Raw genomic sequence first — 25,106 nt, 5'->3', positions numbered from 1 at the left:
AGATTCATAACAGAAGTTTGCAAAACGCAAAATTTAATCTGGCTGTTCTGAGAAATAGAAGTTAGATAAGAATTTCTGTCATCAAAGGGGTAAAACAGAAGTTGTGGAATCCCAGAGCTCATGCTATAACTGGAGGAAATAAAAAGAAAACCAAGCCAGCACACAGATTTTACCTGTGGATTGGCATCCAGACTGCTCTCAGCTAGAAAAATAAAGTTGTGTGTAAGATTCAAGAGGTGACATACAACATACTCTTCATGCCACAGAAAGGAGTGACACAAACAGCGTTCAGCATTCTAAACCATTATTCCTTAGATGCAAACAAACTATTCTAAGTGGAGTCGACAATGGTCTGCAACACTTAATTTATAACTTCACGCAGTAGCTTTGGAGTAGTGAAATATTTTGTTCAACTTTTAGGTTCAGCTGTAACAGAAACTTATTCCTAGTATTTCAAAGAATGGTACAAAAAACAAAGCATTGATTTTTATTTTATTTACTACCAAAAATGGTCAGTAACACCTACCAGAAACCTGCACACTTGACAGAACTTTCATGCTTACCGTAAGATTAACGTTCATTGAACGATTCGACTGCAGCACTGGGATATAGTTGGCACGCTGCACATGGTGGTCTAAAGGAAATCTAGGATTCCGAACAGCAGCGTCGCTCTGTAAAATCTTCTCCAAACACTCCTATGCGAAATAACACATTTCAAAAATCTGTTATGATTCTGCCTCTTCTCTTTTCAAAGAGACCATTAAGATTTTTGTCGTGTCCACACTTACTTGTTCAGTGCCTGTGAAAGGTAGCTTCAGTAAGTCTTCCATTAGTCCCATCTCCTGACAGATTTCATACACGTGTTTTAACAGCTCTTCGATGTTTAACCTGGTGGCATGTTGCCGCAACAGACCCCAAGCCTCCACCACGCACCTGTAATTAAATTTTTTGAGACGTAAAGGCTTACTAATAGTGTAACCAAAAAGATGCCCCCAAACTACTGTCTTCAGAGTTTAAAGGGAAGTTAGGGGATGGTGATTCGTATTATTTGTTCTCCACCTTTCACAATATTTGAATGCCAAAACGGTGGGACAGGTTTCTTTACCTATTGGACAACAACACAGTGAGGAAAAGCCGCACTTCACTGCTGCTTGGCATTGCTGGCTTCATCATCTGTAGGTATCTGAGGGCTCGCCTATGCTCTCCTTGGCACATCAGGGATTGAATAATTCTCCTGTGCTGCCATGACACAGTTTTGATTGTAGCTGGATGAAAGAGCAGGGCCAGTGAATTCTGTAGAGGTTAGAGGTCAGGTGTATTACGATATGCACATGCACGCACGCCACAAGAACATTCAAAAGTATCTTAAGTAAGGGTGGACGTGTCTTAAATAAACTTAGATGACTAACTACTGTAAATAAAAATTCTCAAGTATTTGCAAAAAAAAAATCCAGTTAGCCGTACAGAACAAAGTGAGTGTTTTAAAAGGAGTAATTCACACTTTTCCAGAGTAACCAAATCTCTGTGTACAAACACCACTTTTTATAAATACATTACCAAATAATAAGCTGTTCTCCCAGACAAACAGATATATTAACTTCGTGACAGGCAAAGAACAACCTTCAGCATCAGAAAGAACATGAATTAGGTTGAACAGTCACTTCTGCAGTCTTCTGCCTCAAACCTTGCTGCTATGATCATCGTTTTAATATTTAAAGTACCTAAAACACTGTCTTTGAGAAAGCGCTCCATCGGTCTGCTGAAAACAACCTAAATGGATGGCTTTGAAAATTCAAGTATCAAGCATTATTAAAGTTGATTTCTTCTTTGTTTTAATCAATTTCCTGTCAAAGTGGCTAAAAGAAAATTTCAGATTATAACTTATTGCTGAAGATGTCGTAGCAGTATGACAAAAGGGCTTCTAATGTTGTAGCACCTGTTATCAGCTAAGCACCGATTTTTTAAAATCATTTTACAGATTACAGCTTTGGACTGTAAGGGATGTCTAACTGAACTGTAACGTACTTACTTCGTAATCATTGTGATCTAGAAGCCAAAAGCCTTCAACAAGCTTAACAAGTCCCCAGGGGATAGCAAAGGCAGTTGGGAAGGAGTTGACTGACGTCTCTGTTTTATTCGGAAAGGAATGCGTGATATCTAGCAGCAAGTAAATTGTCTGACATCAAGTATCTAGTTAAGGCTAACAAATTTGGAAGACCAAACATTTATCACATCACGTTTCGAAAAACACAGTGAAATCAGAATATACAAGTGGTAGGAAGCAGAAAATACTGCCGTATTAGTCTGGCCATTTTGAGCTATTATAACCTGAGGACGGTCAGGTCCTAACCACAAAACTGCATGTAATTCTGTATATTTCAGCAGCTTAAAAAATAAGTTTCTGCCCAATGACTTTTCTCTTCTCTCTCTTTCTTATTCCATGTGCCTGCACTTCTAACAGAACAAAAGCAAGCACTGCTATCTGGGCTGGAAGACGGAAGAATTGGGCAAAAATCAGGTACCGGTTAGAAATCCTTCTGCTCTCAAGCAGCACGTATTACTGCATCATCCTAGTAAGCGGCCATTTGCTACAGATACGGGTGCTTTAAAAAATTAAAAACTGTGCTAAGTTTTCAGAAAAACCAAGGGAGATTTTTATCTTTAACATTTCTTAGTAAACCTGTTTTCGCATGTCAGAAAAGACTTTGCAACAAAACATTAAAAAAAAAACAACCATCAAGAATCCACAGTACAAAGAAATAAAACAATGCTCCTGTCCACATCTCCATTCTAAACTAAATGTTTTCACTTGCACTGTGTTGGAAGCATAAATTCAAAAACGTTATTAAACACGCAGGTGACAAACATTTAAGAACATTTATGTGCGTATACTGAAGGTGTAGTAAAAATAACGAGAAAGGATACAATTGCATGTTTGTAGCTTTCTTCAATGCCTTCTAGCAAATAGAGATCCAGCAGTGCCTGAAAATGAAAAATCAAAAGTTTTTTAAAAACTCCTGTCTTTCATCAATCATTGGCTTTTGGGTGGGGCTTTGGGGGGTTCGTTGCTGTTTACAGTGAACATAACACTCACGTGTAAACTAGCAGGTGGGTATTTCCCAGTTCCTCCTTCATCTCTCCGCCACAACTTCTCAACTTGGTCTCCTAACTGGGAAACCATTCCATCAATCATCAAGCAGTCAGAATCCCATTTTCCTCTGGAACAAAAGGTAGCAAGGATTTGGAGAGTCAAACACTGATTCCAGCCTCTCAGTGTAACAGATCTCCTCCAGTCAAACCAAACAAAAAAAAGCTCCCACGAGGCAAAGAAAGTGACAAACACACAAAGGCATGATTATGACTTGAAACGGCACATGAAAGGAATGTCTGAGTCAGATGAAAGATCTTTGTTAGATCATACTGAATTATTAGAGGAATTCCAAATAGACATCCTGGAAAGCTCTCCTACTAAGGGACCTTTTCGTTTTCAGGTTTTCTCTTTTGTTGTCTTGTAGTACAAAGGAAGTGTGAACTAAGTTTTTTATGTGCCAGAAATAACCACTCTCCTACTGTCTAACAGAGGAAACGCAACAGTGTCAAAATACCAGGACTATTCTTTAACGCAAGTCTAATGCCTCCCGTTGGAGTGTTCCAATCCACAGCTGTGAGAAGAAGACAACACCACGGAAAGTTCAGATTTTGTTCTCAGCATCTCACTTTTCTTACTGAAAAAAAGTTGTTTTCAGAAAGCTGAGCATACAGGTGAAGTTTAGTGTCATCTTAAGCAGCATTTATGTTTCTATGCACATCCCCATTATGTTTCTATGCACAGACCATTACAACCACGGATGGGTGAACCTTTAAAAATTGCTTTCTTCACAAGTCCATCGCAATCATTGGCTGACTGGGACACTACCCTTTCATTTCCCCATCATAAGAAGCAGAAAGAGCACACTGGAGCTTGTATGCTTCTAAGGAACACCTGAGCCGGTATGTAAGTTACTTGAGAAGTAAGCTAAGTAAGATGAACTTTAAAGTCAACAGCTACTACACCGCAGCTTGCACCTTAACTCATCTTGCAGCATCCTCTTCTTGTTTGCAGTGCCATAGCCTAAGCTTCTTTAGCTCTTTATTTAGTTTTCAGCACAATTTCCAAAGAAAAATCTATTATCGTCTAATCCAAGGCATATCACCTATATGTTAGTGAGCTAGCGCAGCAAAGAGACTTCACGTTCAGCAAGTGACTTTTATCCAACAGCCAGTAGAATGCTAGGTGTGCCAACTACATCGAACTCTATCTCATTAAATCACACAAATGTACTTGTGAATTAGGCCAATACAGTTATTAGCCTTGCTCACTATTCAATAAACGAGATGAGGTTTGTTTTGTTTTTAAAACTTGCTTTCTTCTCTGTCCAAAGCACCTGTTCTGTGAATGCCGTGCTTTGCTGAACGGGAGATCGCTGACCCTATCCTGAACACATGACCTTTTTCAGTAGTACCAAATGATACAGATTGGCCGCTGGATTAAGTACGCTACCAAGAAACAAGGATGCCAACAAATGGTACTAAGCAGAGGTATATACAAATATTGTAACACAGGAAAGTAACCTCTGTGTTCAAGAGAACGCATGCATCGCTGAAGTGAAGAGCAAATACCAACTGTCGATAGCAAAGCCACTCACTGCCACTTCTGATTTCACAGTGGAAGTGTTCTCGAGTTCTCCTGTAAGGCTTACCTTGATAAACGCTCAAGTTTCTGTCGATGACCAGCGTAGTAGCTCTGAATCAGAGGGTAATTGTAGAAAGGTCTACCCAAACGCGCATCATCATCTACAGGCAATAAAGTAAAAGCAAGTTAAAGAAGCAATATCACATTTTGAAACTGAAACGTTTGACTAAAAAGACAGACGATCATACGAGCTAAGCATCAAGAAGCACACAGGCAAGCCTCCAACTTTGAAAGAAGCCAATCCTCTTTCTGCCTTTGCTAAAGGAGCGGTAAGACACAAGACTCAATTCCCTCTTCTCTCAAGTGCCATTTCAAGTTTACAATTGAGGTAGCATTCAGAACACGTACTGTAAGCGCAAGCTCACTACCGAAAGGACAATTCTCAAAGGGAATGGTTTCTTAAACATGTCCTGTGAGCATTTGTGAGACAATGAAGGCTGACGATAGACTTTATAATCCACCCAAATAAAGAAGTCTTGCTGAGGTGTATTTTTTCCTCAAGCAATGAATAAAAAGTTCCAAACACGCAGGTAATGCCTTTGCTGTAAAAACAAGCATTCCCGTATTTGTTGTGTAACAGTAATTTGTTTAAAATCCCAAGTCTTTCAAGCTGTGGACACAAGCAACTCCTTCAAGTCAGAGGCTTATTGCTCTTTCTAAGGAACATCCAAGAAAGAAACTGCTTGCATTATTCTACATTATGCATTTGAAAAAAACAGGAGAATCTCCGTTTCACCAACAGAACTTCAGCACTGGCAAAACATTTACAAAAACACGGCTAAGCATGTGTTCATTGGAATCACTTACTGGATAGTCTCCCGGTTACAAATGTATTACAGGTTATGCTTACCTAAACCCTCTGGAAGGAGACTGGATCGACAGAACCAGATGACCACTCGTGCATACAAAGAAAGGAGGCCAGTTACCACCTGCTTGTTTGTCAAGTCAGCAAAACCTGAAAAAAAGGCATAAGATGATTTTTGTTATCCAGTTCCTTTCATTTTTACAAAACCCCCTTCATCATCCCAAATAGAAATTGTAAAAGCAATGCGGTAGAAATCGTGGTCTTTGCATTTCGCGCTCTGTAGCACCTTCTTATTTGAAGAAAAAAAACACATTCACCACCAAAACAAAAAAGCAACCCCTACAAAGAACCAGATTCACTAAAGGTTAAAAGAAAAAAACCCTAAAGCCGGAACTATTAAAAACACTCACGAATAAGACACTTGTTTTTCACATAGCGGGAATTTTTACCGTAGCAAAGGGACAGTCTTCTTTTCCCCTCAATATGCCAAGGACAAGTGATAACATAAAAAGCTACAGAAACTCAAGTAACTTATTTCACAAGTTACTCATTTGTGCTTCCTTTGTATTTTCTAGCAATTTGCAATACAATATTCACATGCAATTATAAATTGCTAGCTAAGAATTAAAAGGAATCATTTGCAGGGCTACCACATCCGGTTGCTGGAATCTCCACCCAGCTGCTTACACAGCTTCTTGCTGAATGTAGCCTCCCCTACCCACTTGCATGAACTCCACAACCAACTATTTCCCTGAAATCAACGCATATTAAGTGGTAGTCCCAACTTCTCAGATTTAAGCCCCTTCTCCCAGCTAAATTTGGCTGTCTTCCAATCATCAAAACCAACAGAAGCTCATCTTTCCACACTTACAACTCAAGCATAATTCCAAATCTTAGTAAAACGTACCAAAGATTTCATAGATAGGATTACAAACCTTTTCCAGTAAGCTCTTGTGCTTCTGTTAGAAAACGGGTTAAGACCACGCTAAGGTTGCTCAAAAGCAACTGGCAGTGCTGAAGAGACTGTAACGTCTGCGGGTCAACAAATCTGCGAGAGCCATCAAACAGCGGAACACCTTTTCAAGAATAAATATTACATCATTAGCCTGCAGAGCAATTTCAGAGTTTCAAAGTACGCTTAAAGAACCCCGTGCAGTACCATATACCGCCACATTCCTGAATAAGCTCAATTAGAAAGAACCATTTTATGTTTGCAGAATGACTACACTAGTACTCACATATTTGGTCAAACTCATCTTTTGCATAGATCACTTTCTTCCATGTCCACTCAAGAACAAACCGTAAATTAGCAGCAGAACTTGGCTGCGCTTTAAAAAAAGAAAACAAAAAAGAAATGAATCGACAATTGCAAACTAGAAAAATAGATAACATAAGAACAACGTAAGAAATATTACCTTCAGATGCCCAATGTTTAATGCATCCAGTCAGAAGTTCTAAAGAACCTGTCTGGACAGCAGCTGACAATACCGCTTCTAACTGCTCCTCCTAAACGTAACCGACAAAATAAACTGAGAATCTTACATGTTTTCAATATCTGAACCAGCAACAGCAAGCGTTTGTTTCTAACTGTACACTCATTCAGGCATCACACAGTCCGCTAGTACACACGCAGCTAATTCCACGTTCCTTTTCTTGACTCTAGCCACAGGCTGCACTGCTTGTTGGTCTGAGAAACACGTTAAACTCTTCCTCTAACATTGCAACTTACTGAAGGCTGATTCTAACCTTTATTTGCATGCCTCTGCAGCATAGTCTCAGTTTACCGAGTTCCAATTAACTGTTTCCGGTAACATCCTCTGCTAATACCCGTCACGCATTTTGCACGTAGAAGTTTGCCATCAGGAATGCGTGAAGGGGACAGAGCAAAGACAACGGTGCAACGCTTGCACGGAAACAGTGAAGCTAAGGTCAAGCAGCTTCCTAGACTCTGAAGACATGAAGCAGTTCAGACACCCAAAACTTTATCATTTTCTAAAATGACAGAAAAAGACGTGAAACATTTAAATTCTAATAGGTTTAAATTTTAGGCTGCTCAAATACTGTATTATAATGCAGTGGTAATCCTTGAGCAGGATAATGCACAGCTATGCACAGACGTGCGATTATTAAGTAGCAGCTAATTTCAGCTGGTGTTGTGATACTTCTTTCAGGTGAAATGAGCCTTCATAAAATTTTACTTTTTTCTTTTTGTTTTTTTCTTTGTTTGTTTTTTTTTTAATGTGTTTTTTTTAAAGACATTCAAAAGTAGCTTTCCCTTCTAGGCAAAATCATTACATTCAAAGCAATTTCTACCCATTAGAATACACATATGATATGTCCATCTTTTTCTGAAAATGGGTTTCAGACGAGGAAACACACCAGATACTACTTATGGTGGCAAACAAAACTCCAAACCCAGCTTCTTGACCCTAACTCTGAAATTTGTCTTACTAACTTTCAAAAGAAATCCCTGCTCAAATGCATAACAAGTCTCTGAATGATATGGCCACAATTCAGCAAAGGTTCTTAAAACGCGTCTTGATTTCCCAAGCTATTTCCAAACCGGAGCTGACATCAGAACATCCCATTTGAATGCAAGAGTCTACGTCAGGCTTGCAAAATAAGCAGTCTGTGGGCTAGGGCAGCTTGCCAAGAAACTTATTTTAGCTACCACACTGTGCAGAAGTGTTATTTGCCTTAACGCATTTCCACAAATCTGGTGAACAATCCAGTAGACAGGAAGATGAGGGCAGTGAGAAGACCGCTCTCCCCTTCCTACCAATGGCTCCACTGTGTGACGACCAGCTAGCTAATCGTTTAGCTTGGATCCTGCCTGGGTGAAGAGGGGCTGTTCATCACAAAGGCTCCGTCTCTCATGAAACTCTTCAGATGAGAGAGAAAGGTTGGTGCACTGCAAATGGAAAACCTGTGACGAGGGGGGTGGAGTCCCTATGGGGGGACAAAGCAGAGAGAAGATAGTGGGTGTCATGAGATAAAGGCGATGCAGGTGTTGCAGCAACAAGGGGGCACTCTAAGCAGAGTAAATTGGGCTACGAGGCTACAGAGGTGAAGATCTGCTTTGAGAGGCTGCAGGAAAGCCTGCTGATGAAGGGAAGATGAGGGGGAGTGGTGATGAAGTTGTCGGGCAGAGCTGACAAGAGTAACTGTTTACCACAGCCCAATTCCTTGGAAGCAAGTAATCACGTCTAGTGCAGCAAGCTGATGTTTGCAACAGCTCGCATCCGAGTGAGACACCCCCATAGTCAGCTACTGCACTGAACATAATGCTTTAAGAAACCGATGGGGTGAAGGTTGTTGTGAGGGAAAGATGCTTTATGTTGCGCATGACCAGCACTGCCTGCACGCTTCCTTGTGCCCATCTGTGGCACGGAATTAAGAGATGGGTCTCTCAACGCAGATCTCTTAGTGCTGCCCCCACTCAAACTCGGTAGTTTGGATTGAAGAATACTGTAACTTCTGCTAACTCAAGTCAACACCTGCATTTCAATGCAACTTGCGAATAATAGGAAAATCAGATTATCATGTCTTGTAGCCTCTACAGCCCTGTCAGACAAGATGGATGTATTTCCCCCTTGATTCCCTGATACGCACTCACCTGACTCAAACTGGATGGCTGGACATCAACGCGTCTTGGAGGCAGCAAGCCAGCTACAAGACACCTCTTGTAGCTATCATGAATGGCTTCACTTCTTAAAGGACCACATTTCTTTAAAAAATTCAAGGCCTGAAACATTAATCAAAAACTACGGATTAAGACAGCAGTGTTATCCAGTCACTAAGGTTCTGAATAATCGCTAAGAGAAATAATACAAATGTTCGCTTAAATTGTTAGAAAGCTTGCATCGGTAAGCACTACTAGGTAGAGTCTTAAAGACGGCAGCCAAACTAACCGCTACGATTTATAAAAAATATCCTGTAAAACAAAAGGTCAGCCCTTGCAATGCTTAATTAAGTATTCTCTAGCTTCTCTGTCAATACACAGACCTTTTTTGACCCTGAACACTGACACAAAATATATTCTGTATAAGCTAAAGCTAGCACACAACTCCAAATCACGCTTTGGAGGACCCTTTCTGTGCTTGTTTGTGCACAAGTCGATTTATGTTGGAAACACTTAGTGAGCTGAAATTTAATTCAAAATTATTTGTCACAAGCTGTGCAGTGGCTTGGAAGTTTCAGTTTGGCCAAGTGCGGGAGAAAAAAAAATCATTTTTCTCAAACAGTTAAGTAATATTTCATTTTCTCCATTCTGCCCTCCTTTTTCAAGTTAATCAGGCATCAAAACCCTAACTCAAGACTATGGACGCAGTTCCACTGATGGGTAATGCAGAAGTAACAGCTTTCCCCAACTTCCACAACATTTTTGTTCTTGCTCCTACAACAGCAACGTTGTATTCCGCTCTAGACATTCAATCCCTCAGCGTGCTTCAACAGGAGACAGTGGTAGTTTTACAGTCCCAAGAGTGGACCTAAAATGTTACCATTTGCATAAAACTGGCAGGACACAATTGCCGTCATGCGTGTGGATGGGCAGGATGGGCATAAAATGATCTCCGACACTGAAAGCAGTGCAATAGAAAACAGAGGAAAGGTTCATCTCTTGCCATTCTCAATAAAGATACAGTAAAAGATCACCTCCTTCTGGAAGCCGATGCAAGTCATATGAACAACTCCGGAGTTCAGCAAGCACGTACCACCTACAGAGACAATGAACGTTTGACAGCCTTCCATACTCTCGCACTTAGCTTATGACCAGTTTACGTTTTGTAAATAGCAGTATCTGGAAAGCTGTAACTGAGTACCCATTTTCTTCGTCAGATCACTTCCAAACTTATTTTTTTGAAAATAATTACTGCGTGTAGAAATTTTATCTCTAGTGCTAGCGAGGTGCTCTGCTCTGAGCTTCAGTTCAACGTCATTTCATTTGATGACCATCACCACTTCACAGGCTACATTACAAAAGCACCAAAACCCAAACCTCAGCAGACTGTCAGGTATGTGTCACAGCATTAAACACCTTGTTAGTACAACGTAATCAAGGGTTGAGCTTGTGAGGGTTTGGGGCTTTTTGGTTTCGGATGGGTTTTGAGTGACAAACAATGAACAGGAGAACCAATAAATGGCATTTGACCTCACTTTAAGCTTATCACTATCAAAAGCAGTGAAATACCTACCAAAATTGTAGGAGCTTGGATGAAAAAACTGCTCAGGTAGTGGATGAGAAAGAGGAACTCCCCGACTTAGACTCCGCTCGTGTACCAGAATATCCAAAAGGGGGTTTGGAGAAGTCATGCTTATTACAGTATCCAGTGACCACAACGCAAAATAGGGGCAATGATGAAGGAGTTCTTCTGGCCTGAAAGCAAGCAAGTGCATGAGCTAAACACCGACTTTCAAATGATTGATTTGTAGGGATATTGAAAACAACTTAATAAAAATATACCTTAGTGAATCTGGCATGTGAGCATGATACCAGCAATTAATGTCAAATACACCCAAGTAAGCAGATGGTTTTCCCTGACCACATGTATTCACTTGCCAGCTGAAGATTGATACACTGGTGTCAGGCGATACTACTGTAAAAGACAAGACATTGTTTCTTGTTTGTAGAAAATAACGCTATAGCTGATATGTTTAAAACACCACTTCCTATTTTGGCTTAATTCTGTTATATCACTCACGAAGCACAACACTCACTGAGAATAACAAAAAAATTTACGGAATAGCAAACATCTCTGTGACAGGTTTCAGTCATACTGCCCCCTCTTCTTGTATCACTCAGCAGGCACTACTAATTTCCAGATTGGACTCAATTACAGGTTTTAAGAATAGCTCCTTTCCAGCACATTCAGAATGAACGAACACAATTATCACACAAAACAAGTACAAAAACCCCAAACCCAACAAACGGGAAATTGGAATAAAGATTTTAACATAAAACATTCACAATGTTATACTCCACTTCTCTCAATAAGTGGAATGGTTTGTCTTCTCTGGGGAGAACGCATTCTCCAGATGGAAGCAAAGGATGTGGTATATCATTTACCCTAGTAGAGTAAGGAAGGGGGCGACAGTTTGTTTGGCAAAATGTTTCTCTGTTCTCTGCTGAATTCATCATTACGTTTAGGGATCCTCACACACTTTACTACGTTTCATTGTGAACACCTGTGCCGCTTCCGTTTTGTAGCTGCTGCAAGTGCCTTTGAAGATACCAATTAATTTCATAATTCAGAAGACAGCTTCGTTGCTAGCCTCAACCCACATCCAACAGCAGCTCCTGTGTGCCTAGAACTTCACTTGAACAGATTCTGAATAAGAGCTAATTAGAAACCATCAGAGAAATTACAGGTATTTCTCCATGCCTCATGCTTCATAAAAAGGAGACAGAAAGGGGCTTTGTTGTTCTTATTTTGGTTTGGGTTTTTTTTTGTCGGGTGTGGTGGAGTGGTGGTGTGTGTTTGTTTTTAACAAGCTTTTAGGAGGCACTCTCCTCAGAAACGTGACACGAGTGGAGAAAATCCAAAGGGGTTTTTGTTAGATTTGGACACACTGTTGACAGAGGGTGGCATCACAAAAGAGATGCAAGTTGCCGCTTCAGGACTAAGTCAAAGATGATAAACAGAAGTAGCCTAGAAAGATCATGCAAGTGTCTTCTTTGTAAACATCATACATCAGTAAAGGCCAGTAAGAAGAGAGGGAAGGTGAATAATGCAGTCAAAACAAAGGGCCATGAAAGTTATCACTGCAGCGGGCTCAAAAATATGGTCAGAGCATAAGAGAAGTTGTAAACCCAGAGATGGACATTTAATTATTGCAAGATAATGAAAGACGTCGTAGGAGTTTTAACTGTGCATATGGACAAGGAAAGCTATTGCTTTAAGAACTTGCAGGTGTAGGAACCTATTAGATTTAGAGAGGAAGAAATGGACAGGCAGATCATAGAATCATAGAGTTGCTTAGGTTGGAAAAGACCTTTATGCTCATTGAGCCCAACCCTAAACCCAACTGCCAAGTCCGCCACCAAACCACGTCCCTAAGCGCCACGTCTCCCTGTCTTTTACATACCTCCAGGGATGGCGACTCACCCCCGGGCAGCCTGTTCCAATGCTTCGTAACCCAGTCAGTGAAGAAATTTTTCCTAATATCCAACCTGAACCTCCCCAGGCGCAACTTGAGGCCATTTCCTCTCGTCCTATCACTTGCTACCTGGGAGAAGAGACCAACACTACACCTCGCTACAACCTCCTTTCAGGTACTCGTAGGGAGCGGTAAGGTCTCCCCTCAGCCTCCTCTTCTCCAGGCTAAACAACCCCAGTTGCCTCAGCTGCCCCCCGTAAGACTTGTTCTCCAGACCCTTCACCAGCTCTGTTGCCCTTCTTTGGATGCACTCCAGCACCTCAATGTCTTTCTTGTAGCGAGGGGCCCAAAGCCAGGCAGCTTTCCAGCCACTCCTTCCCAAGCCTGTAGTGTTGCATGGGGTTCTTGTGACCCAAGAGCAGGACCTGGCACTTAGCCTTGATGAACCTCATACAGTTGGCCTTGGCCCATTGAGCCAGCCTGTCCAGATCCCTCCACAGAGCCTCTGTAGACCCTCAAGCAGATCAACACTCCCACCCAACTTGGTGTCATCTGCAAACTTACTGAGGGTGCACTCAATCCCCTCGTCCAGATCATTGACAGAGATATTAAACAGAACTGGCCCCAATACCCAGCCCTGGGGAACACCACTTGTGACCGGCCACCAGCTGGATGCAGATGCAGACATAGGTTGGAACAGGGAAAGAAAAATTCAGGTAACACTCCTAAGCAATGGGGAGCATCATCTTATTGTTCAAAGATGACAGCTGGAGGAATAAAACGACTGGCAAGCATCATGCAGGTGACTCCACCATACATTGCTATAGCATGTCAGCAAGCATAAAATACAACTTATTTTTTCCTTTGAAGAAGTCCCATATAACTTAAGCACCCATTTTAAATAAGCCCAACAAGCTAGTCTGTAAAGGTATTCAAGACTCACAGACTGGGGTACAGAACAGCATTCATTGCTTAGATTCCAAAACTACTTATTTTAGAATAACCAAACAGGGACATTAGAACAAACCTGCATTAACGCTATCCTCTCCGTCGACACATTTGGGAAGTTTTTCTACAGTCTGACAGCTAAGTAATTTAATATCGCTGGCCCGCCCGCTCAAGGGAAAGACTCCACCTGTGAGACCTAAACTGTATCTTTCGACACAGTATTCCAGACCCTGGGGAAAAAATAAAAGGAGAGAGAAAAGGTCATTTTGAGATAAAAACATACATTACAGCTAAATACGAAAGAATGTGGATATGTATAATATAATATGCCTATTGTACTGTATATTTCCCACGAGCTTATTTCTGACGGCAAATAGAAACTATACCTGGCATGCAAGAGAATGAAGCGTCAAATAGTAACGGGCTTTGCACATTTTCAAAATTTAGCATTTCCCTAGCTAAAATTTGCTCTGAAGTATGCACAGTTCCTTCTCCTTTATCAAGTAACTTTGGAAATAACAGACATGTGCAGAGTAGATAGGAAAAATCTAAACCATCTCTTCGAAAAACTAGCATGAAGCCTAAGCAAAGAATCCCATTTTTATTGCAGAAGGAATAATCACCAAACACAGTTTATCATAAAAGATGTCCTGAACAGGTCCACCATGCCAAAAGACCCTTTCGTCGGATAAAGTACTACAACTCCATCACCCTCTTAGAGATGAATTTTAACCGCTAGAAATTTCAACTTTTATTCATCTAGGAAGAGCCAGTCCCTCCCAAAGTTAGGGCTGAGGGGAAGGGAAAAAAGATATCAAACCATTCCTGCCTAAGACAACTTCTGAAGCAAAACAGTGTATTTTAAGCTCTCCACTGGGGCAAGCAAATCTAAGTTAAGGAACTCCACTGCATGGAAGATGTTAAATAATGACTTTATTGACCCGTAAAATCTGAAGACAGTTTTCAAATGAGATGCACTTGTCAGACTCTGATGTGGAAGTGGAGGCTGTATACTCTATCCACCTGCAAGCATCACGTAGGACAAACGTAAAGGTGCGCTCCACGACCGTGCCTGGATGCACTAGATTTCAAGCTTTCTTTCAAGCTTCTGTGCATCCTCTTCAACGAACAAGGGTCAACAGGAGATTCCTCCTCCTTTACTCAAATTTGGCCTGGCAACTGGGAACAACTCTGAAATTTTCTGCCACGGAAGACGGACAAGAAACTTGACTCAGCCAGTCACGCAGGCAGACAGTCACGTAGTACTGACCAATCTGTGACTACAGGGAAGTATTCCGACACTCCAAGTGTCCTCTGTAGAACACAGATCCTGTACTAATGCTTCTTTTATGTTTTTTTTCCGGGGGGGAGGGGGGAGAGTTGTTTGGGGCGGGGTTTGGCAGTAGGTGTTAGCAAGACTTGGTATGAAGCTACATGTGTTAAGTGGCTCATCTGGAAGCTAGCTGAAGAACCTGACTTTTCCCCCCAGAGGTCCAGCTGTTTAGTTCTCTCTTCAACTACCTTGTGAGATTGGTTCCTGTTTCAACCTTGCACAACGCTCATCACAGGAACGCAGGAACAGCAGGGGAGTAAAATATCTCAAAGCCAGAAACTGGTGCCTGACACCTCTTAGAAGCCTGTGAATGTATTACTGGTTGCACCGTCTGTAGAGGGTTAAAAGTCTTACACTAACGACACCACAGCCTTCTCAGGTCACAAACGCAAACCACATAATTTAATCACTTTGTGTGCTTTTTTTAAAACTGGAGTTTTTAGTAGACCCATTTTTCAAAGCTGCTGAAACATTTCAACCCTCTGAGGTGAAATCTGACACTCGTCACACCTTATTCAGGAAAATAAGATGACCGAGACAAAGCATTGCCAAATAGTAAAAGGTCCCCCATTTTAACATTAAAGCCTTGAGACAGAACAAAGTAGCCACGTGAGGAATGGCTATCGACGTCTGGGTTTTCTTCCAAAGCAGCACACAGTACAAGGTATTGTCTTTGCCACTGCTAAGACTGTAGCTACAAATAACTTTTACAAGAGGATAAAGCAAAGCAGAAGTTCAAAAGTGAAACTGGAGAACGATTAAAGCATCTTTCTCCAGTCGACCTGCCCAAGTGCTTAGAGCACTACAAGAGATGCAGCAGTATAAAACATGCCCAAGAAGACTCAGCAAAAGATTGGGTTTTCAGTCACCGCTGAATTTTGATGGTAAAAATCACCCCTGACAACTTAACTGATACTCACATAGACAAAATCACTATTTTCATCTTTTCACATACATGCACGCCTTACCTCATACATGACTTGTCCTGGGGCCAAGCGTTTTCTGTCACCAAATGCTAACTGCAACAGACGTAAACTCACAACGTCACCTTCACTGAAAAAGGTAGAAATTATGACATTTGATTACAAAGCTGCTTCAGAGGCCTTGTTATCATTTTATTAGATCTAGACTGGTGTTTTCTTGCTGAAAAGAAAAACACCACTTCCCAAACCATCAGATAACTGGTCATGTGTAGCCGCTATAACACCAAGGAGGACATTTGGACACTAACAGCTTCAGGGGCAAATGCTAACCATACAATCTGAAAGCTTTAATATGTTGTATGGACTACAAATTGCTGCTTTAAAGTCAAACTTAAGAAGACTGCCACTCTGTGAACAGCTGAGCTGATTAAATAGCTTGCTGATGCTGAAAGAGAGAGATCTTTCTCCCCTTCCCTTCCCTTCCCTATCCTTCCCTTCCCTTCCCTTCCCTTCCCTTCCCTTCCCTTCCCTTCCCTTCCCTTCCCTTCCCTTCCCTTCCCTTCCCTTCCCACCAAAGTTCCAGCCCCTCTCTTGCATACACACACTGCACCCTTCCACATACGGATTTGGGTCATTAGCCCAGCAGGAAACCATTGACTTTGCTGCTGAACAGTGATCGGTCTCTGCCAGGTGAGCTGACCTGGCTCACAAAGGCTCCAAAGACCGCGCAAGTTGGCACAAGATAATCCGCAATACTGTCACCTCCCTCCTTTAGGGGCAGCCGGCTGTCACATTGGCACGTTTAGCGCTCGGGATCTGCAGCCCCAACTACTTGTAATGGTATTTTAATCCCATGGTGCGAGTACCAAACAAATCGTGAAGCAGTCCTCAAGAAACAAAGGAAATCGTTTCAGAATGCAAGCACAAAAATATAGCCACTGTTGCTCTGCCTTCTTTCAGAAGGTAGGCACTAGTAGGTCCCTCTTCACATCTGTTAAATCCTGTAAAAATTGCATTGTAAGCTTAACACCTTCCATACCTGAGAGAATCTCCTGCACAGCTACATAAACAAAACAAATATACATGTATCAACTGTATGTGAACAAAGATACAAAAAAATTTAAATGCATTCCGTGGCTTATCGTAACTTTTTATTCACCTTTCTTGTGTAGACTGAACAGCCCACAAGTAGCAACAATGGCGAGGATCATTCTCAGGCTCCTGAAAAGTAACAGCATAGACAGGAATCCTTCCTCCTTCAAGCTGAGAGTGGTGCCTACGTGTTTGGGGGGGGGCGGGGGGGGGGGGGAAGAAGAAAGAAAAAAAATGAAAAAAAGAAAAAGGAAAAGGGGAAAAGGTAGGAAATAAAACCCCTGTGAGCCTACGATGGGCCCTAACTGTTTGTGGAAGGGTAGAAGCATCTTCTGAGAAAAGAGCTTATCCTTCCATGCTTATCCTCAAAGTACAGAAGGTCACACTTCCATCTCAAGACAGGTGAGTCAGGGAAGCGACTGCTTTTTATGCAACAGTCAAGAGCTGAGGAAATTACTGTCCATCAAGTGCAATAACCTGGGTTTATATCCTTCTCTGCCTAGGGAGGAAGAACATAAATGATTACTTCAGCTGCCAGGCAAAAGATTGTTCCTCCTGTTCCAGCCGACTTCAATATTGAACTTAAAATGCAGCCTATCTTCTGAACAAATCTAGGACAGTGCCAAACACAAGTACTTTCTCATTTCTTCACTCGGATGCTACGTAAAGCATTTTTCCTCCAGACTTCTGAACCTTACGTGTATCTTCACAATCTATTCTTGCCACCCAATTAGTCCTCCACTGTCTATTTATGCATCCAACAGTTTCTGGTGAGTCACTGCACGTTTGCTTAAGCCAATCCCTATCTGAATTTGGTCACATATTTCACGTGCGATTGCTCTTTGGCAGATATAAAATCGTCTCTTAATTTTTCTATTGCTTATAGATTTACATGCCCCTTATCCTCATCTCCAAGTGTTCCAAGCAAATTTTCATTCACACACAATGTTGCCTCCTAGTTTGGACAAGGCTGACATGTAGGAAAGAATATCTTGTCAGGCACAGATCAGCTATTGATATTTCGTGTCTCACTAGTTTCATCCTGGACACTTTAAAGAATATTACCACCAAACCCACATTATTAACATACTTAAGCTTCACAATGTATGCCCTAATTGCAGTAACTGGTTCTGCAAAATCATTCCTAAAACCTGGTTCATCAAAATACACACATTTCCTGGCTTCCCTGAACACTACTGATCGGACAAAGCGTCTTAGAAAAATGAGCTCTACCGCATCCTAAACTGCTTGACGTAACCCAAAGAAGCATGCTTTCCACAATCCCTCGAGCCACAGGCACAAGAAGGAAAACAATCCCAGCCCACTGGGGAGAAGGCGGTCCACTTAATCCATGTTTGACTTTTCATAGTCATTTCAGAAGAGGATTTCTAAACATTCCAAGATTATACCCAAAATTTCAGTCCCTAAAATGTTCTCTTTCGTGAACATGCTTCCGTAAGCAAACAATTGAGACCCCTGCACCTCCAGGCATGGCCAGGTGTAAAGGCCTACTTACTCCCTCTTCAAAGTTTTCATATTCCACAGTGACAGGCAGCCATCTGAAAAACCCACAACGAGCTGATTGCTTCTGCTTATGTAGTACAGGGTTGATATTGCTGTTCCTGAAGGATTTTGTAGTTGAAAGCAGAGATGTCTCCCTTCTCTGGTCACAGCTTCTCTTCTTTGTGGAACTTCAGCAGGAATTCTAGTGGCAACTTCTAGACCTACACACACAAAACCACGCCATGAATTAATGTGTTAGGCCATTTAGGCTGCATTTTGAACACTGATGTGACAACACATCTCATCCAATTCTACCGCCCCGGGCAAAATACCCATTTATGCAACGCTTTCTTTTGCATGTTTCCAAAGAACAGAGGAACTCTCTGATCGGACAGGTATTCTCAATCGTATTATAAAACCAGGTAAAAGCGTAACCTTCGTAGACAAATTCTTCCTGGACTCTATAATAATCACGCGTTTGGGCCTCATGATGAAGCTGTCTGAAGCGACACCAACTCCTGAAGCCACTCTTGTAATAGCCAAAACAGCGCATGCAATCCGAATATGCAAATTAGAGAATCCCGTCATCCAAAGGCACGATTTTTGACAAGTCGGATTCATTTTAACAAGCAAGCCTAAAATTTGCCCCAAGTCAATTCACAGAAGCAGAAGAACATTCCCAAGAAATAGGGCGCCTCTGACACCACTTCCTCTCAGGCAGCTGCATTGACAAAACGTGGTAAAATTCCTACACCTCACCGGCAAGCATCATAGTGACATACGGATCTTGGTGGCAGGGGGGCATTTATCACATTAGAAGGAGTATTAAGTCACTCCCGTTTTTAAGCAGGTCAGGACTACACCAAGTCAAACCGCCACCTGTAATCAGCAGTCAGAAATGCCTGCACACTAGTGTCTTCCAAGTGGGATGCATATTGTTTATACACAAGTTTTCTCACTCTCAAATTCAAGTTTAAAAACTGCAGGCTTACCCGAGGCTTGTGTTTCATTCTGATTGCAAGAGAAATCCAAACAAAGGTCCACCAGAAGTAGATGACCAACATCTGTAGCCACTGCTGCCACTCCAAAGAACCATCGCAGACTCTGATGTAGGTGCCGAGTGCTCACGCTGGGTCCTCCGTGATTAGTTATGGGTTCTATAGCAGTTACCTACAGGAAAACTGCAAGCTAGCATTTAAGCTCTTTGACAAGCTAAACAGAAATCATTCAAAAGTCAAGCCAGAATTAGCACATCAGAAACAAGAAAGTAACTACAGAGGACCATAAGACTTAAAACCAAAGCATTGTTTCCAGTTATATCAAGAAAAAAACAATATAGTGAATCTTGATGTTCTATTAACTTGCACTGATCCTTGTTTACATTCAGATAATGAGACTAGGGGACATTACATCATTGGACTTCCTGGGTTATAGAAGACAGAAAAAAAGGAGTAACATTCCACCAGCCTCTCCCATCTACACAAACACAATATTCAATAAGCAGAGATTCAAGGACGGCAAGCTGAAAGTCAATCTTTCGACAGTCCATCAGTAACTCCCTAACGGCTCTTCTTTCCTATCCTAAGTCAACATAAAAATCTGTTCTGCTCTAAAGCCACCTGCTTGCTAGTCCGAGATTCTGGGGAATGTGTCTAAGTCATTTACAGCACAACTATGGAAGTTTCAGATATTTTAAAGACACTATTTCTATCATATATAGAAATCAAGCATTTAGGAAATGTATGTTACAGACACTGGGAACAGGGGGTTTTGGTTTTTTTCTTTTTCACTCTGGCCAAAAAAAGATAGTTCTCAATGCCTTTTTGTGGCAGTGGAGAATTAGGTAACTATGTGCTCTACCATAAACCCAGAAAACTTGTTTTACCATCAGTAAGCTCAAAAGATTATGGTACCGTTAAGCCCAAGAGTTCGCACCACACCAAGGCTCTCTCGACTGGATACTCTGAAGTGACAGTCTGCACTAATGCAAGATAGAAGAAATACTGCCTGCAAAGAGACGCTCCAAAGCTTCTCCTGAAACAGGATTACGCAGCACCTGACAATGCAAAAGCTTCGTTCCTCCGATTAAAGTGTACGTACCCTTCCTGGGAGAACAACTGCTTTAACCACTCTCGATATTCCAAGGTCGTACAGACAGAGAACACTTCCCTCTGCTTCTTCCAACCCAACCAGCAGTCCCGTTCTCTTCTGCCAGGAAAAATCCTTCACCACACGAATGGTGGGAGGCTTTTTCTTTACTCCACGGAAACGGTAAGCAGAGCGCCGCTCTCCCGTCACATAGTTCACTACCTCCAGTTGAGGACCACACGCCAACCATGCCAAGCCACTTCTCCCTGTAAGAGAAAAGAAAGCTAACTAAAGCAAATTTCCAACACAAGATTGCAAACAACGGAAAAATTGCAGCCACTGCCCCTTTCCTTCAATTAAAGTACCCCAAAGGGAAGACCGACTTCCCTAGTTGTGGTCAATTATTTAAAATCACCCATGGAGATCCGCCAGCACTACCTCTTAATGTTAACAACCTCATTATTTTGCACTTCTACTTGTCATTCCCGCACTGAAGGATTTTGACTGTTCGGGATGAAGATGACAACATATTGATCTAGAGTCTTCATCCCATATTCGGCTTGTTTTGGCTAGAAATCGTCTAAATACATACGGGAATACGAGTCTTAAAGCATACTTCAAAGTTAACAAATCTAAACCAATTCATTTCTAGTTTATTAATTTTACTTGACACACGCCTGCTTGGGGCAGGGATTTGGATGGCAGCAAGAAATTATTGTAAAATGGGCACTGCATGAGTAAATCTAATCTTTTACATGGGCTGATGACAGAAAGAATTTAACACATTTTCTTTCACTGAACAAACTCGGAGGAAGTATTAACTCAATTACTGCACTTTCAGTCAGGTAGATGGATTCCACCTGGTCTAACAGAAGCCTAGACAACCAGACAGGTACCCAGCTAGCTCTACTTGTGGATCGCCTAGAAAGTCAACTACCTAATCTGCTTCGCCACTTTCAGCAGCTCTCCCTGGGTACTCATCTGCACCCTGTTAAATACGTTGGAAATATGGCTGCAGCACTTAACAGTGTTATCCTCTTCCTTTGCTGTTTGTATTCACACTAGGAAAAGACAAAGCCTCTGTAACGGGGGGGTGCCTCTGTAACGGGGGGGTGCCTCTGTAACGTTGTAGAAGAACTAGTTCAGCATGTGGTGTTACGATGGTCATAGAGCTTGAGCTGGTACAAATAAACAGGGCCCAAAACAACACTATTACTTTTTTGAAAACTGTCTTTTATTTAATTAAAAATTGAGTGACCACGACATTGAGGAAGGCCCGCTGACTCAGCATGCTTAAGTAAATTATTTGAATAGCACAAGACTGGTGAAGGTTGCTGTAATTTCAAAGTTTAACTCTACTAGTTGTAAAGTTTTAACATTAGCATTTTTAATAGTTAAAACTTCCTTCCTTGCTGTTCTCTCGAAACCTGATGCATCTTAACAGCACCAGCCTGACACAGTCGATACTGTGACCCTGTGCTTCAGGTAACCTCCAGACAACAAGAACTTCAGACCGAGACCAAATTTAAAGCAGAATGCTCACCTCCAGAAAACTTCCCGCGCAGCACAGAACCTAGGGTTATCTCATCTTCCCCAAGTGCCTGAGTAGTCACCTCTGGAAACTGCAGCAGACTGCTCGTTACCTGAGCAGATAGGTGTTGCATTCTTCACTGTAAATAAAGAAAAAAATGCAAAAATAGACTCATGTCAGCCATAACTGAGATTTGCTTTCTGAGATTGACAGAAGTTTCATCAGTATGCCGCAAATAATCCCTATACAGCTCCTGTAGCTCTTTTCCTTCAAAAAATGGCACTCAGGACAGTTTTTGATCTCACAGCAGAGCAAAAGGACAATGCTTTTACTTTTCTAATGCCTATGAGATCACCAACAAAAAGTGACACAGGGGTATTGATAAGGTCAATAACAGGAAAAAAACCAATACACCGAGTTCAAGTCTACTCAGATATGTAAGTCTGTAGTAAGATGCGGTCCGAGAAAAAGCGTATTTCAATTAGCGCTGCAGTAAGAGGTATGAGTTTCCATTTGTCCTTGCTCTTGATTTTGTACTTCATTATTTATTGCCAATTGTCTTCTAGTAGATTTCAGGCATCATTTGTGTCTTGTTCACTTCTTGTGTGTTTATTTTGAACTTTAAGGAATACTAAGTCCTTAACTACTTTCACTCTCAAACTCTTCCAGATAATGTACTGTTGATGTTTCCACATCACAAGCAATACAGACTTTCATAGCTCATCAGCTGGAAAGTAGTTTTCCGTACACTTATCACCTGAACGTAACACAGCACCTTAAAACACGGATTCTTTTCTACACTTAAATCCCCATATTCCTTATTCCAGTCCTTTCCTTCCTATTGCCAGTCCTTATCACATCTCTGCAGTATTTTACAAAAACTTCGAGGCCTTTCAGTTTCCACACCTCTATCGGTGCTCCACAGACAGTTCACATTTCACCATGTCAAGACAGATTTGGGGGGGACACACACACTTAAAAGCTCAGGTGACTTACAAGATTGAATAGGAGGCTAAAGAAGAGATATGCCACACACGTGGAAATACAAACTACTTTAGCTCACTACGTCTTGCAAGTTCTGTGGGTTATCGAAAAAGCCTCCGGAAGACAAGACAGGTTCAAGCATCTCTTCAAATAGCACTGCTTTCTCCATGGAGTCTCAGAAGGAAGATATTCTACGTAGCTCGCTGTTCCTGGGCGTTACACGTGCCGACCAATTCGGGCATCAAACAGAACCCTTACCCTATGCCACAAACCAGTACAGCCAGCCACTTCAATGGGCACACAAAGCCCACTGCATTAACTGTAGCACACACGTTCTCCCGCAAACAAAGTTTTATGGTTGCTCCTTGCAGCGTGCACTAATAACCTATTTTCCTTACGGCATAGGAGGTTACAGCTAGTTCTGAAGACCAGACTCTGGGAGCAACACAAAGTTATTCAAGGGAAACGCTTATAAATAATACCATTTACACAAATTGTACTTCTGTGGAGAAAGGTTATGCTCTAAAGCCTGGGCACTGGAATCTACTATATTTCAGGCCACAAGCACTCTACCTGAGAACACGTTCCAGTATCTTCTGCCAGCATGAAAACAACGAGCGCGTGAAACACAGGCAGTGTGAGCCAGGGTCCTGCACTAAGCGCAAGTCAACCCTCGGAAAAAAAGGTTGCCGATGGCAAAGCCAGTATCGCAGGGTGCTGCTGCAGCCAGCCAGCCTGACCGCCCTGCCAGCATTCACAACTAGCACAGGTCAAGTTCCAAGTGGGACAACTCATTTGCAGCACTTTTCTCGCGTTTGCTTTTTGGTACTTGCCATCCTTCCACAGTGACAGCGCGATGAACTTTTGCACTGCATCCAGGGGCTCCAGAGAGTAAAAAGCCCCACAGTTTGACCAGCCTTCTGGCTCAGTTTAATTGTAATGATTTAATCAATATGTTTTATGAGTAACCCATAATACCAAATACAAATACAGATCTATTGGGGTGGTGAATAGCATCTCTCAAAGGCCTTCAACGTCCAACTGTTTTGATAGGTGCCTTCAGCAATACCGTGATGCTGAATAAGAAAGGAGGAATGACCAGAGAAGATTATCACGGGAAGAAATTTCAGAAGAGGAAGAACAAGAGTCACCCTGCGTCACCCTGCCTTTGCCACTGCCTACCTGGACAGGCCAAGAGCACAGAACCTTGCGTGGCCAAATTGCACATCAAATTTTAAGATACTCTACTGGGGAGAGTTGAGCGTAAAAACAAACTACTCGCCACCCCAAACTCCCCACCAAATCAGAAATAATTCTTCTCTGGTGGAAAGCTCGCACCTTGACACAGTGTACTCCTGCCTACAGTACACATCAAATGTGCTTATCAGGCCCATACCACCGCTAAGAACCACCAAATATGTAGCACTCCAATGCCCGGACCGTTCATGGAACTTTAAATTTAATTCCACTGCAGTTATTAACGGCGTAGAAAAGCACGTGAAAACGCTACACCATCAGGCATGCCCAGGTTTCCTCCAGTATGCCAATGGGCATTTGAAACATTTTGTTCCTAGGCATCTGGCTTGGCAATATGGAACTAGGAAGATAAACTCCATAATAAAGCCTGAACTGTATATACAGTGACCTGGCTATTAGGATGTTTGACTTGCATCATTCTGCTAAGTTAAACCAAGGATTACTGGCAAATCCACACAGTGGGAAAATAGTTAGATAGAACCAGGTTAAAGGCATGAAGCCTCTCCTTTAAGAGAGATATCCAACGCTAACTGCACTTCTGCTCTCTTTGAAAACAACAACTACAGTCACATTCCTCCTTCTGTCTGGTAGAAAACGGACCAGTGTAAAATGCCACAGGCCTACTCCATGTTCAGGAGGAAGCCAGAATCCAACCTCCCAGCTGTATCCGACACCAAAGTGGTCTGCGCACAAGTTGCCAAAATTACCGTTCTTCTTCACCCTTGCTACTTATGACCTCTAAACACCATGAACTGTTTCCAAAGAAAGGAACATGCCACAAGTCATAGACTGATGACAGACTTCTGGATTAA

At 41.9% G+C, this 25,106-nt stretch overlaps 1 protein-coding gene across 1 annotated transcript in view; it reads right to left on the bottom strand.

The window, feature by feature from the left end:
• Positions 1-22,188, bottom strand: part of LOC126051812 (protein ELYS-like) — a 38,827-nt gene extending 16,639 nt beyond the window's left edge. The window contains exons 1-22 of the mRNA XM_049831502.1: positions 22,066-22,188; positions 20,535-20,788; positions 19,427-19,604; positions 18,448-18,655; positions 16,999-17,115; positions 15,885-15,969; positions 13,663-13,813; positions 11,002-11,134; positions 10,733-10,914; positions 10,194-10,255; positions 9,154-9,282; positions 6,953-7,043; positions 6,776-6,865; positions 6,473-6,613; positions 5,583-5,687; positions 4,740-4,833; positions 3,095-3,218; positions 2,926-2,982; positions 2,030-2,176; positions 1,106-1,293; positions 789-933; positions 564-695 (exon numbers count right to left, since the gene is read on the bottom strand). Coding sequence (XP_049687459.1) covers positions 564-695; positions 789-933; positions 1,106-1,293; positions 2,030-2,176; positions 2,926-2,982; positions 3,095-3,218; positions 4,740-4,833; positions 5,583-5,687; positions 6,473-6,613; positions 6,776-6,865; positions 6,953-7,043; positions 9,154-9,282; positions 10,194-10,255; positions 10,733-10,914; positions 11,002-11,134; positions 13,663-13,813; positions 15,885-15,969; positions 16,999-17,115; positions 18,448-18,655; positions 19,427-19,604; positions 20,535-20,788; positions 22,066-22,186 — 2,934 coding nt within the window. The 5' untranslated portion in view covers positions 22,187-22,188. The remainder of the gene's footprint in view (positions 1-563; positions 696-788; positions 934-1,105; positions 1,294-2,029; positions 2,177-2,925; positions 2,983-3,094; positions 3,219-4,739; positions 4,834-5,582; positions 5,688-6,472; positions 6,614-6,775; positions 6,866-6,952; positions 7,044-9,153; positions 9,283-10,193; positions 10,256-10,732; positions 10,915-11,001; positions 11,135-13,662; positions 13,814-15,884; positions 15,970-16,998; positions 17,116-18,447; positions 18,656-19,426; positions 19,605-20,534; positions 20,789-22,065) is intronic.
• Between the last annotated feature and the right edge of the window lie 2,918 nt (positions 22,189-25,106).

The sequence above is a fragment of the Accipiter gentilis genome, chromosome 28 (assembly GCF_929443795.1).
Source record: "Accipiter gentilis chromosome 28, bAccGen1.1, whole genome shotgun sequence".
In the NCBI taxonomy this organism is placed as follows: Eukaryota; Metazoa; Chordata; class Aves; order Accipitriformes; family Accipitridae; genus Astur; species Astur gentilis.
The sequence above is the reverse complement of the archived record's forward strand: the minus strand, read 5'-3'. Positions and strand labels throughout refer to the sequence as shown.